Source organism: Selaginella moellendorffii, unplaced genomic scaffold (assembly GCF_000143415.4).
Source record: "Selaginella moellendorffii unplaced genomic scaffold, v1.0 SELMOscaffold_21, whole genome shotgun sequence".
Classification (NCBI taxonomy): domain Eukaryota; kingdom Viridiplantae; phylum Streptophyta; class Lycopodiopsida; order Selaginellales; family Selaginellaceae; genus Selaginella; species Selaginella moellendorffii.
Genome location: NW_003314282.1, coordinates 812,024 through 823,871, shown reverse-complemented (window position 1 = coordinate 823,871; position 11,848 = coordinate 812,024). Strand labels below are relative to the sequence as shown.

Here is an 11,848-nt window from a genome sequence, read left to right as displayed (position 1 = left end):
AAAAAGAAAAAAAAAAAAAAAAAAATTTAAAAATTTCCTCGACTACTAGCTGGCACCTTCTTTCTCACATACAGAAAAAGTTGCAAAGTATGTTGCTGATGCACATAAAAATTCTGAATATTAACAGTGGGGATAAAAAGGATGTTTTCCTGAATAACATTGGAAAAACATACAAGAAATTATCTTGATTTCCAGAAAAGAGTACAAAATCAACAAATCTAGAGTTGCAAGCACATCATTTTATTGTATTTGAACCAGTACAAAATTGACTCAACTAACATTATAATTGCATATACATCAAGCTCAAAGACATTGTAAAAAGAGCAGGATAGATTTTGTGTGTGATTTCTTTCATGTGCTCATTCTAAACCAAATATATTTTTTATAATAATAATAAAGCGACTATATTAAAATATAGCTAGTATATTCAGTGGTAAGGGGACACACTCAAGTTGCGCAATCCCAACCATATGACTTGGTGATTGTCTGCACGCAGCAAGTATGGAAGAATCCTCCAGTTATGTAAGCTACTTGAGACCAAGAGGAGGAATTGCAGCATTGGGATTGGTCTCTTTACCTCCCGAGCAGAGACTTTCTCCTGCTTGAGCTGTGATTCCACATATTACATGCACTGCAGCAAACAAAGCCATTTCTGAAAATTTAATGGTTTCAAAATTGCATCTGGCACTTCTCCCCAGCAGACTGTTGCTCCATCTATAGTGAGGCCACAAGAAAAAACACTTCCAGATGAGATCAACACGAAGGCTTGTAGACCCCTCTATTGTCGTAGCTTCGTATTGCACACGCATGGCTTGCACCACTGCTTATGACTATATAGCTAACATTTAAAAAACGTTTCGAGATTGCCCCATCATATTGGGAAACGATTGCCATTCCAGACCACATACAAATTTCCCTCCAGATGATATGGCAGCGAGGTCCCATGTAGGAAGCCACGAAAAAATTCGCTTTTTGATCGTCACATGAGATGGAACTACTTTGTAGGCGTGAGCAAAGTGGAGAAACTACTTGACGGCTGCTGCTCAACGCTAATCATCACCGGCGACTTCAAGGCCAACGAGGTGTAGAGGCGACCGGCAAGCGGCGAAAGTGTCTGGCAGTGAAGTTGAGGAGCTGCCAGATCCTCCGCCACCGCAGGAGCCGGAGCAACCCACGGCGCCGCCCGAGCCGGAGCCAGCCCGTGCCGCCCAATTCCGCAACTAGTTGCTTGTTTTGGGGTTCTCCGGGAATTCAAACGGGTGTCATGGTTCTAGCTCATAAAGTACAGAAATAGCTGAGAGTCCACACAATTGATGAATAAAGATGAAAAGCATTCAACATACAAAATAAAATTTAAGAGCAGCGACTCTGCCAAAGTCCTTCTGTTAGTTTTGATTTTTCTCTTTTCTTATACAAGAACGAAGTTTGAAAGTGCATCCATATGACAGAGTCGGTTCTTGGATTTATTGTCTCCTTCGGCCACTGTGGCCAAGCGGCTTCAGGTCGGTATGGGTTGCCATGAATGCATCAGCAATTAGGCGAATATCCGTATGGATATGCATGAGTTTTAAGTATCATAACTTCCATGTCAGGCCAAAGACATGTAGGTGCAAGTTGTTGTGACAAGAACTCGACAGTCTCTGGCCTTCCTCCTCATGCGAGGTAGCAGCAACGCACTGGACGATCAAACGCTCGTATTTCGCTGCATCGTCTCGAGGTGATCCCCTTGCAGACAATGCGAATCACGACCAATGTCCGGGGGCGGTGCTCCTTGTTTCCTGATTTCAGATCTAAAAGGAGCTATGAAGAGGCTTCTTTCTTTATACATGCTTGACCATCGTCTTTCGCTAAAGCTGCTGCCATCTTTGATCTTTTGTATATTCATTAAAGAAAATCCAAGAAATCACAGGCAATGCTGATTTTGGAACCGGGACAGCCACTCACAGAACCTGGAAATCACCCTCGGCTACTTTGATCATCACAGCCTTCTAAAAGCAAGATCACTGGGTTTGTCCGCAGTGCACACACGGGCATTGTGGTGGAAAAACGCGACAAGACAGTGAGGATGTGCAATCTTGAAAGAAGAAAGAGGATGAATTAAGCTCAAGACTCTAAAAAGAAAGTCAGAGAGTGAGCCACTCAGTTTTTATTTGAAGCTGGCCGCCATAGATCTATAGCGGCACGCATACACATCCACACATTATCCATTTTACAGGTTGCCAAACGTGACTGTAGACTTGGGACACATCTTGGTGCAGCCATAGCCATTCTTCTCACAGCAGTAGTGCTCCACACCATTCTCGCACATCCACGTGCAGCCATATCCATTCTTGAGGCAGCATGAGTAGTTCTTGGATGAGTCGCAATTTTGCATGCACCCATAGCCGTTCTTGAGGCAACAATAAGTGTCGCCCAGAACACTTGTTAGTCCTGCACAAAAAAAGACATAAAAATAAATAACAAGAAAAATCTCATCATGGGTGAATGCAGCACCTAGGCCTTCGTTTCCCAGGATAGTAGCCAAATATCGTGGATCATGCATAACATCCACCCCTTCCAAAACCACCGTTGCTATGGACACAAGACTGATATTTAGCTGAAACATTATGCAATCAAATCGATACCTTCTTTAGCAGCATTGGCAATTGCGAGCAAAAGCAATGGCAGCAGAAAGATGCAAGAAACTCGAACAAGAGCCATGACTATTGAAGCAAACAGAAATAATAGAAGCAATACTTCATACAAATGCCCTTTGGTGTGGCCAATTTATAGTAGAAGTTGTCATCCCACATGTCTCTCGTGTTATGGATGATGTATGCACATAATTATCTTACAATAGAAAAATGGTAAAAGTCATCAAAGATCTTAATTTTTTTTGGTACTTAAAGAAACTAGTTTAAAAAATTTAAAATGTCTTTCATATAAATATTTATGAGATGATTGTAATATTATTTTGCTCTTTTAGCTTCACTTTGTTATACCACTTCACCTAACAGTGTAATAAAAATACATACATTTAAATAAGGCTTAACAATTGGCATGTATAACCTTTTCTATAGAAACAATATTTAATTTTGTTATCTCCTCATGAATATATATTTTATACCTGCAAATGAAAAAAAAGTATATAAAAACAAAATAAATTATACAAACATCCAAATTTTTGTAAGTATCAAAAGAATTGTTTAATATTACTACTATGAAAGTTACACACAAGTATAAAAATCGTCATAAATATCACTTTTATATATTTTTTAAATAGAATCTAAATATCAGTTGAAATTGATAATAATTATTGTATAATTAAACTTTTTATCTCACATAATATAAATTTAATAATATTATGCATTAACAATATTGATTGAAATTAAGATATGTATTATGATCATAATTCTCAATCATATTTATTTGCTTATGTTGAGAATATAAACAATTTTAAAAAATTATGGAACAAAAATATCAAAAAAATGAAAATTTATATATTTTGAAGAGTAAAAATTAAATATTGAACAAATAATATATTAACTTATTAATTTTTTTACATACTATTATGTTATGGTGTACTATTCCTTCTGAACATTCATATAAAATATATTCATCAAATACTGACATAATTGTTGGTACTTTATAAAAACTATACATAATCTTTGAATGTATGTGAGTTTATAGTATATTCCTGATAAATATGCAAATTTTAAAATTGTTAAATTTTTTAACTTAAATGATAATCCTTTTTATATATTATTTTCTCAATTTGATTAGCTAAGTATTTTATATGTAAACATTAAATAATTTGCTACGTGTCACATGTAGCAATGTTTGGTTTGATTAATAGTAGTGTTATTTCTACTTATTAATCCAATTGATCAAATAAAAATATTATAAACATGTTTATAATTTATAAACACAAGATTAATTTTAACCATTAGATGGTAGAATAAAAAGAATATACTTCAAAGAGTTTAAGCAAGTCTATAAATTATAAACATGTTTATAAATTATAAATAAAATATAAATGTAAATGAATAACAACAGTTAGATGGTAGAATATCCTAGAATATCTAAGCATATTCTAGGAATATTAACTACCATCTCAGCCCCCCTACAGGTTTGCTTAAGCAAACCAAAAATATTTAAGCTTCTCTTATTTCTTATAATACAACTTATTAAATATAATAAAAAATACTATCTAATTAAAGAATAAACATATTTCTTATTAAGTATAGACATAAATAAAAATTTAAATTTAGTCTTGATAAACTGCCTAGTGCTCTAGAATCTGCAAAATAAATAAATATAATTTAACCATAATAAGGTTTTTGATTTATGATACAATTTAACTAATATATTAAATATGGAATAAATATTCTTATTAATTATTTATTAATAATTTCATTTTTACAATTTTATAATGGATTATTTAATTAGTCTTTATTACTTTTATGAGTTCATTCTAACTTTATAAGCATGAACTCATAACTTTATTAATTCAAGGTTTTTATTTATGTTATTTAGAAAAGAAATATGCAAAAGAACATTAGAAAGTACAATGTACTATCCATCAAGAACACTTTCAATCACAATATTTATACTATATGTTTAACCTTCTTGTATTAAAATTTATTTAAGTAGCTTTATAATATTTTACTAATTGATAAACGTTCAATATATTATTAAAACCACCCTTATTTTTATATTCATAAATATTACTAATTATAATTAGTGAAAACCTAGATATATGTGAATTTTTTATTATTTTTTGGAACTCTCCATATAGAAGTTTGTTCAACTATATTAGAAACACTTATATGACCAGTATCTTCAACATATAATGCTATTGGTTTCCAAATATTTTTCTAATAAATATTATATGACCATATAACATTATGAAATTCATCATACAAAACTAATTTACCATCAATTTTCATTGTTAAATAAAAATTATTTATTTTATTTTCTGTATTAGTCTACCATATGGTAATAGTTTCTTTATATAATACAACATTACAATTTAAATGAACATGTAATGAGTACTGTTTATTTAAAGATTGAAGAAATTCTCCACTTAATAAATTAGAAAAGTATGAAAAATTGGATGTACTTTTAATGCATGCCTAAATAATATTCTGTAATCCCATAGTTAATCATCTCATGATCAATACGGATGTAATTATTACAAATTCTATCAAATTCAGCTCTTAATGTCAAACCTTCCCATGGAATAGTGTAATTTGGAGAGACGTAGATAGTTAGGAACATACAATTCAGAAGTCATAGTAGATAATAATATCCTAATACCATAATTGTGATAAACTCTTGTATCTAGTGTAAAATGGAACATCAACATCTATTCGATCTATAGCCTCTCTTATTGCTCTTAAAATGTTTCTTTTTGTAGATAATGAGAGATTTCTACGATTATCTCTCACAATACGAGCTGCTAAGATGTTGTCACTAAATATTATTAGCAAAACTAAAACATATTAGCTATTAATCATTATGATTTTTAGAGTTAAACTTACAGCTAATCTGTATTAATAGCCGTGGAACATATCAAACAACAGTTTACTATTTTGGACTTGTTAAAATATAAAACTATTTCTCTTAAAATAACAATTACTTTAGTTAGAAGTTAGAAATATATGCATGTAACAAGTGGAAGTTGTTACTGCAAAGACTATAAGAATATGAAGCATGTACCAAAAATGTACAACAGTCATTAAAAAATGTCTTGACCATTAAAATATTCAGTTTGTTAGATCTAGTTAAATCTGTAACTAGGGCTTCCAATTTCAACTATTTTAACGGTGTTATGACGTGGCGAGGCTGTTTTCTGTTGTTCAGGAAAGTTGGAACTCTTTGCCCAGTTTTGTTGGCTTTTAAGCATTCCTCCCTACCTAGGTTTTGGTTTTGCGCCATGGGATGCGCCAGCGACTACGAATGCGAGCTCTGCCGGAGCTCGTATTTCGGGGAATCTCCTGGCGGCGGAGGCGCGGCGGCGTCCAGCGCCTGCGATCCATCGTCGTGGATCAACCCCGGCGATGTCCGGCACTTGTATCGGATCGGGCGTGGCCAGTTTGGGGATGTGTTTCTCGCCAGCGCCAGATTTCAATCCCAGGAGCGCCAGGTCGCTGTGAAAATGCTGCCGCTCGTCGGCTCGGAGATGATCGAGACGGTGTTGAGGCGATTCGACGCCGCGCTCTTCGCGTGCCAGGGCCTCAAGGGCGTGAGCGTCCCTCTCGGGGTTTCGATGAAGAATGGCAAGGTGTGTGTTTCTTTAAGATCTTTCCATATAAGCTCTCTTCTCTATCGTGCTCTTCCAGGTTTGCATTCTATCACCTCTGTATGAAGGCTCCGTTGGTGGTCGATTGGCTCATCTCCCGGACAACAGGCTCTCGCTCTCGGAAGCTCTCAAGTAAGCTTTCTCCTAGATTTGAAAGAGAAAGAGAGCCTCTTTCTCTTTTCTGGCGTTGGAAACCCTTGACACTTCGCTCTCTCTCACGAACTTTACACAGGTATGCCACGGACATAGCCAAGGGTGTCCTCGAGCTCCATTCTAGCGGCGTTCTCTCGCTCAACTTAAAGCCTTGCAACTTTCTCCTCGACTCGAGCAACGACGCCTTCGTCGGAGACCACGCGCTCCCGCTGCTCTTCTCCGGATGCAAGAGCTTCCTGGATTTCAAGTTCTACATCGGAACTCCAAACTACATGGCGCCAGAGCAGTGGAGCGTGGAGACGAGGGGTCCGCTGGCGTTCGAGACGGACTCGTGGGGATACGCGTGCAGCATTGTGGAGATGGTCACAGGGAAGAGGCCGTGGGAAGACAAGACGCCCCAAGAGATTTACAACCTGGTGGTTTTGAAAGGTGACAGGCCCAGCGTCCCGTCCGAGTTACCAGCAGCGATACAACGGGTCTTGGAAGATTGCTTCGAGTATGACTACAGGAATCGGCCAGACTTCCGCCAAATCCTGGCGACTTTGACGAGGTAAAACTTGTTCTTTACACACCACCTTTGCTAACAAGTGTCGTTGCAGTCCTGGTTTGAAACGAGGCGACTGGATTCACGTCTACGACGAGCCGAGCAAGCAGACGAAGATCGGGCTGGTGATCGAAGAAGACGATTCCTTCGTCCAAGTGCGCCTGCCGAGACAGCAGATCCAATCCTATTCCTGCGAATCGAGGAAGCTCTGCCTGTGGAAGAACCCGCTGCAAGCCGGAGATCACGTCACAGTGAAGAAGTCGGCGAGGCGCGGCTGCTGGCGCTACACGCCGCACAACGCCGAGGGCGTGGTGGTGGAAGTTGACAGGGAAGAGATCGTGGTCCGGGTGAAGTTTTGCGGCTCGCAGGACCTCTGGGAAGGGAGCCCGGACGAGCTGGAGCTGGTCTCGTTTGGAATCACCGTCGGGGACTGGGTTCACAGGTTGACAAACGAGGATCACCACTACTCGGGCAGTCGGCCGTCCTGCGTCGGGATCGTTCACAGCATCCAACACGATGGAGAGCTGCAAGTCGCGTTCGTTGGCTGCGACATGCTCTGGACTGGAGTTCCAACCAGGCTCGCGAAGATCCAGCCGCTGAGAGTCGGGCAGATGGTGCGGCTAAGCTGCTGTGCTCGGGGAAGTCCGCGGTTTGAGTGGCCGTGCAAGGAGAGGAGCGGCCGGATCACCAGGATAATGCCCAACGGCTGCCTGGTTCTCTCGTCGAGCAGCTGGAAGTCGAAGGAGCGGTGGTTTGGAGATCCGGCACAGGTGGAACTGATCGAGAGGAAAAAGTACCGCCGCACTGGAAACGATCTCCTGTCGAGCTTGCACTGGGGTCTGATGAATCCGATGGTGTTTGCGCTGGGAGTGCTGGCAGGAGTTTTGCTCGGAAACTCGATTCTACAATCGAACGCTGCTGCTGCTGCCTCGAGCTGCGATGGAAGAAGCTACTGGGACCACGAGATCCTGATCACGTACCCGGAGGGCTACAGTTCTTCTCTTACGGAGCCAGCTTCTCTTCCGTCGCCACCATCGCCGGGATGGGTGGTGAGAACGTTTAATCGATTTGTTGCTCATCTAGCAGAGAGTGCCGATGATTTCCTTCATTGACAAAGAAAAAGAAAAGCTAACTGTCATTAGTACGCGAAGAAAGACTTGAATCTATAGAGGAAGAAAAAAAACGCATAGACCATTAAGAAGAGCAAAGAGCTTCTACTGCCAAGAACTTTTCTCGGACCCCGGGACACGCGGAAATGGTGAAGTCGGGAGCCAAGCTGCAGCTTCTCTGTCCAACGCAAGCCTGGAATCCAAATGAGAGAAAACTTAGCTATGAAACAGCGAAAGTAAATGAGCAAACCTTCTCCACTGTGTTGGATAGATCGTTCGTGTGACAGCTTCCTTCCTTGAAACTCCCGCAACTTCCTTCGGGATTTCCCAAGCTGGCGAAACGTATCTGGGAGATGACTTGCTTTTCACCCGGGCACCAGAGCTTCACGGAAGCTGGATGGGACTCATAAACTCGTGCGCAGATCACGTTCGTGGATCTCGTCACGAAGTCTATGCTCGATGGATCACCACCGGTTTCTTCGAAAAGGACCAGAAGATTTCCTCTCGGCTTCATCCAAGAACGAGGGACGTGATACCTGGAAAACCAGAAAGGTTTACAAGGAATGAAAGGATGGCAAGGAGCACTTTGTTACCAGCGCTGAGATGACTGTCCGCAGCCTGTTAGGCATTTGTTTTGATCGTAGCTTCCACGATAGTCACAGCTCTCGGGGCAGACCGAGTCCGCAGCTTTATATGCTGGCCAGTATCGTCCAATGCTCTGTCCGTTCACCCACGCTTGACCTTTACCCATGCTCGCCAAATCCAATGCAACCGGATCATCTCCGGGTGGAGCATCGAATTCTGTCTGAAATTAAGGAAAAAAACATATTGAAGAAAGCTTCCACCAAAAACTTCAATGCTCTTATACTTACCATGTACCATGTCAGAGGCTTTTCTGTCGAGACCGCTGACCAGTTTACGCTACGAGAGCCTTCCACTGTGAAAAGTTTAAGATCTTCGCCTTTGAGACCGACCTGTTATTGCGGTTAGATAGAATGGAAGGTAATAGTTCAAAAAACCTGGTATGTCCACTCTTGCTTTGATAAATTCTGGTCTCCACCCGGAAGGCCCTTGAGTATCAGCGAACCGCTCAGGCCCGCACTCCAAGTCTCGATAAAGGCTCCAAAATTCTTGAAAGCATCCAAACTTTAGCATCCAAAAAGAGTTAGGAAATGGTAGCTTACTTGAAGGCCAACCGTAGCGCTCAGTAGTGCAATTGTATTTGAACCAGGAGCTAGCGTAATAGGTGCCTCCACCGAATTATATAGAACCGACTTACTAGTATGCCAAGAGCTTTGGAACTGTCCATTCACAAAAATGTGGACAACGTCCCTCATACTTTCAATGGAAAGCCATGTTGAACCAGTTCCCGTCGCCTCGACGCTGCAAACTTCCATATACACATGCTTTTACAGAAAGATAGCAACATACCTTGTCGTGTACCACAGATAATCACTCGTGTCTTTAGTCGTCTCCATTTGCTCCAGTAGCTGCTTAGCTTTGAAACTTGATCCCGAGATTCCTACAGGTTCATCGAATGATGTCCATGATAAGGTCGATTTTGAAGGACTCATGCTCACAACCGCAGATTGCGATTTCACCTGCGAGTACCTTAGAGGAAAAGAACAGAAGTAACAAAAAGAAGGCAGAACGAACCTTTGCGGAGTTGAATGCTACGGTTTTGCAATCAAGAAGAATGCTCACAGACCAAGCTGGCAGGGAGTAGGAAACGTTTCTAAACTCTACAACTGTGTCATTCATACTGTCGACGTTGGCAAGGAATGCCACACATCCGTTTCCATATGAATAGACATGGGCCTGCAACTTAGCTTGATAAGAAACACGAACATTCAAACTGAGAATTAACCTCTTGATTTGGACCGAGTTCACTATGCTGTCCTTCGCTTGACAAAATAACTTCTTCGCCCAGTTTTAGCGTCTCGTGAAGGTCCTTCAAGTGTCCCCACTTAGGAAGATGCTGCATGCCTTCAACTCAAAACAAAAACTTTTAAGCAACTCAACTTGAGCATGACTTTTACCATATTCATCTAAAGGTGCGTCGTAGTCATAGCTACTTGCAACATATGGACCGCCTGACGTCCTCCCAAAATTTGTTCCGCCAAAATACTACACGCATTTAGCACGATCAGTTTCGAGACGATGATATCAATACCCAGACCATGTAATAGTTGTGGAAGCTACCCCCGCGTTCAAAAAATCGTGCAACTGCGAAGGCAATGTCCTCCACAGGCCTGTGCGGAATTGGCCATCCATAATATGTGAACCTACAACCAAAAGACGGACATGCAAACAGCTACTAAGGAATAGAATGAGCTGTGCTCTACCAGCCAGTGTAGCTTTCAGTCCACATAGTTGGCTTCTTGTATAGAATTGGATTCCAGCCGTCGCAATACATTCCATTGCAGGTGTCAATCTGCACACAAGCAAGATACTTAGAATGTAAGAGACAAGATCAAGTTGCTAAAAATTACGATGTACTCGGGAACTTTAGACTGCGCACACATTATCCAAGGGACGCCTGTGTTTTGAGCTTGAGCCATCTCAGCTGCCCAGTTTATGTACCTCACACCAGCCTCCCCATAATGCGAATCAACGTTGCCGTATTCGTTTTCAACCTGAGCTAGAATTATAGGACCGCCTTGGGAAGCAAACAAGTTTTCTTCTTTCATCATGTTTACGATCTTTGTCAAGAAACTCTGCATATATTTCTGTAAGGTACCAGGTAGCATCAGTCAGGTTAGCAAAGAACGAAGCGAAATTTACTTTGAAAGGCTCGTTGTCTGTCCTGAAGACAATATGGGGAATGTCCCTTAGCCAGATGGGAAATCCTCTGTTCACACAGCAATTCTTCTCACTGAAGTCGAAAAAGAAAACGAAATGCTCAGTTACAACTTACCCGAGGTTCCATTCTGCACAAACGTATGGGCCGATCCGGAGATTCATAAGAAGCCCAGCTTGCTGCACGAGTTTCACGAATTTCACCAAGTCGTATCGACCCTCAAAGTAGTACTACATGAACAAAAGAGAACAACTTAGGAGAAAACTTGACAAGAAAAAACGATTGAAAAGCTCACCTGTCCTGGAGATGGTTCATGCCGATCCCAGAACACATACGTTTCAATCACATCCAGCCCACCTTCCTTTGCCTTCTGGATGATCCCCGGCCACATCTGATGTATCAAAAGAAGAAGTGAGCTTGGCAAATCTATTTAGCAATAGCAAAGAGCTGGCAGACCTCGGGTGTCGCTCGAGGATAGTGCACGGATCCAGACAGAAGAATCCTCCGTTTCCCATTCAGTATAAGCGATCGATGATCATAGGAAACGTTCTGCGCCGCGGAGAGCTGGAGCAGCAGCACCAGAGCAAGCGAGAGCAGCCACATTTTCTCCTTTCTTCGTCCTGGAGCTGCCGAGGGCCGATCTTAACTGCGAAAACTCTGCCAACGCTTGACTTGTGACCATCGTGTCGTATCTGTTGGCCTGAGTTTTCCATGGATAGCCCTTGTCGGTATCGCTCGCTCTCCTGAAACTGTCGATCAAGACACGCATTTTGGATCACGCAATCACACCTCTTGGCTTGAGCGGGGATACTCGCATCGATGGCAGCGGCGCCAGAAGAAACATCGCTGCCCGACAGCGGAAATATTGGCGACACCGGTACAAAAATCCCCTATTCTGTCAGGACGGAGGCGCGATTGCATCGAGGGAACCCTGTGCTTGAGAATCTATTCCCCGGCGC

General features: G+C 41.3%; 3 protein-coding genes across 3 annotated transcripts; 1 reads left to right on the top strand and 2 right to left on the bottom strand.

The window, feature by feature from the left end:
* Positions 1–2,093: 2,093 nt before the first annotated feature.
* Positions 2,094–2,719, bottom strand: LOC9641423. Its single transcript, XM_002973115.2, has 3 exons — positions 2,625–2,719; positions 2,494–2,571; positions 2,094–2,430 (listed from the first exon to the last, which is right to left on the bottom strand). The coding sequence occupies exons 1-3, from the start codon at positions 2,698–2,700 to the stop codon at positions 2,210–2,212; spliced, it is 375 nt and encodes a 124-aa protein (XP_002973161.1). The 5' UTR covers positions 2,701–2,719; the 3' UTR covers positions 2,094–2,209.
* Positions 2,720–6,162: 3,443 nt separating this feature from the next.
* LOC9637911 lies at positions 6,163–8,109 on the top strand. The gene is made up of 4 exons (XM_024678271.1): positions 6,163–6,265; positions 6,324–6,415; positions 6,516–6,986; positions 7,036–8,109. The coding sequence occupies exons 1-4, from the start codon at positions 6,164–6,166 to the stop codon at positions 8,090–8,092; spliced, it is 1,722 nt and encodes a 573-aa protein (XP_024534039.1). The 5' UTR covers position 6,163; the 3' UTR covers positions 8,093–8,109.
* Positions 8,110–8,157: 48 nt separating this feature from the next.
* On the bottom strand, positions 8,158–11,831 carry LOC9641422 (beta-galactosidase 8). Its single transcript, XM_024678270.1, has 18 exons — positions 11,679–11,831; positions 11,346–11,632; positions 11,185–11,280; positions 11,007–11,119; positions 10,874–10,940; positions 10,582–10,818; positions 10,435–10,523; positions 10,269–10,374; positions 10,129–10,216; positions 9,957–10,075; positions 9,746–9,907; positions 9,521–9,690; positions 9,274–9,472; positions 9,109–9,219; positions 8,962–9,063; positions 8,683–8,894; positions 8,340–8,625; positions 8,158–8,282 (listed from the first exon to the last, which is right to left on the bottom strand). The coding sequence occupies exons 2-18, from the start codon at positions 11,490–11,492 to the stop codon at positions 8,175–8,177; spliced, it is 2,412 nt and encodes an 803-aa protein (XP_024534038.1). The 5' UTR covers positions 11,493–11,632; positions 11,679–11,831; the 3' UTR covers positions 8,158–8,174.
* Between the last annotated feature and the right edge of the window lie 17 nt (positions 11,832–11,848).

Bases quoted from the DNA above. Each gene is read 5' to 3' on its own strand.
- LOC9641423 (XM_002973115.2), bottom strand. From the start codon at position 2,700: ATGGCTCTTGTTCGAGTTTCTTGCATCTTTCTGCTGCCATTGCTTTTG. The intron at 2,572-2,624 runs GTATCGATTTGA...TTGTGTCCATAG, and splicing joins TGCCAATGCTGCTAAAGAAG to CAACGGTGGTTTTGGAAGGG. The intron at 2,431-2,493 runs GTGCTGCATTCA...TTTTTTGTGCAG, and splicing joins CCTGGGAAACGAAGGCCTAG to GACTAACAAGTGTTCTGGGC.
- LOC9637911 (XM_024678271.1), top strand. From the start codon at position 6,164: ATGATCGAGACGGTGTTGAGGCGATTCGACGCCGCGCTCTTCGCGTGC. The intron at 6,416-6,515 runs GTAAGCTTTCTC...AACTTTACACAG, and splicing joins TCGCTCTCGGAAGCTCTCAA to GTATGCCACGGACATAGCCA. The intron at 6,987-7,035 runs GTAAAACTTGTT...GTGTCGTTGCAG, and splicing joins ATCCTGGCGACTTTGACGAG to TCCTGGTTTGAAACGAGGCG.
- LOC9641422 (XM_024678270.1), bottom strand. From the start codon at position 11,492: ATGTGGCTGCTCTCGCTTGCTCTGGTGCTGCTGCTCCAGCTCTCCGCG. The intron at 11,281-11,345 runs GTCTGCCAGCTC...TTGATACATCAG, and splicing joins ATCCTCGAGCGACACCCGAG to ATGTGGCCGGGGATCATCCA. The intron at 8,895-8,961 runs GTAAGTATAAGA...CCTTAATTTCAG, and splicing joins AGCCTCTGACATGGTACATG to ACAGAATTCGATGCTCCACC.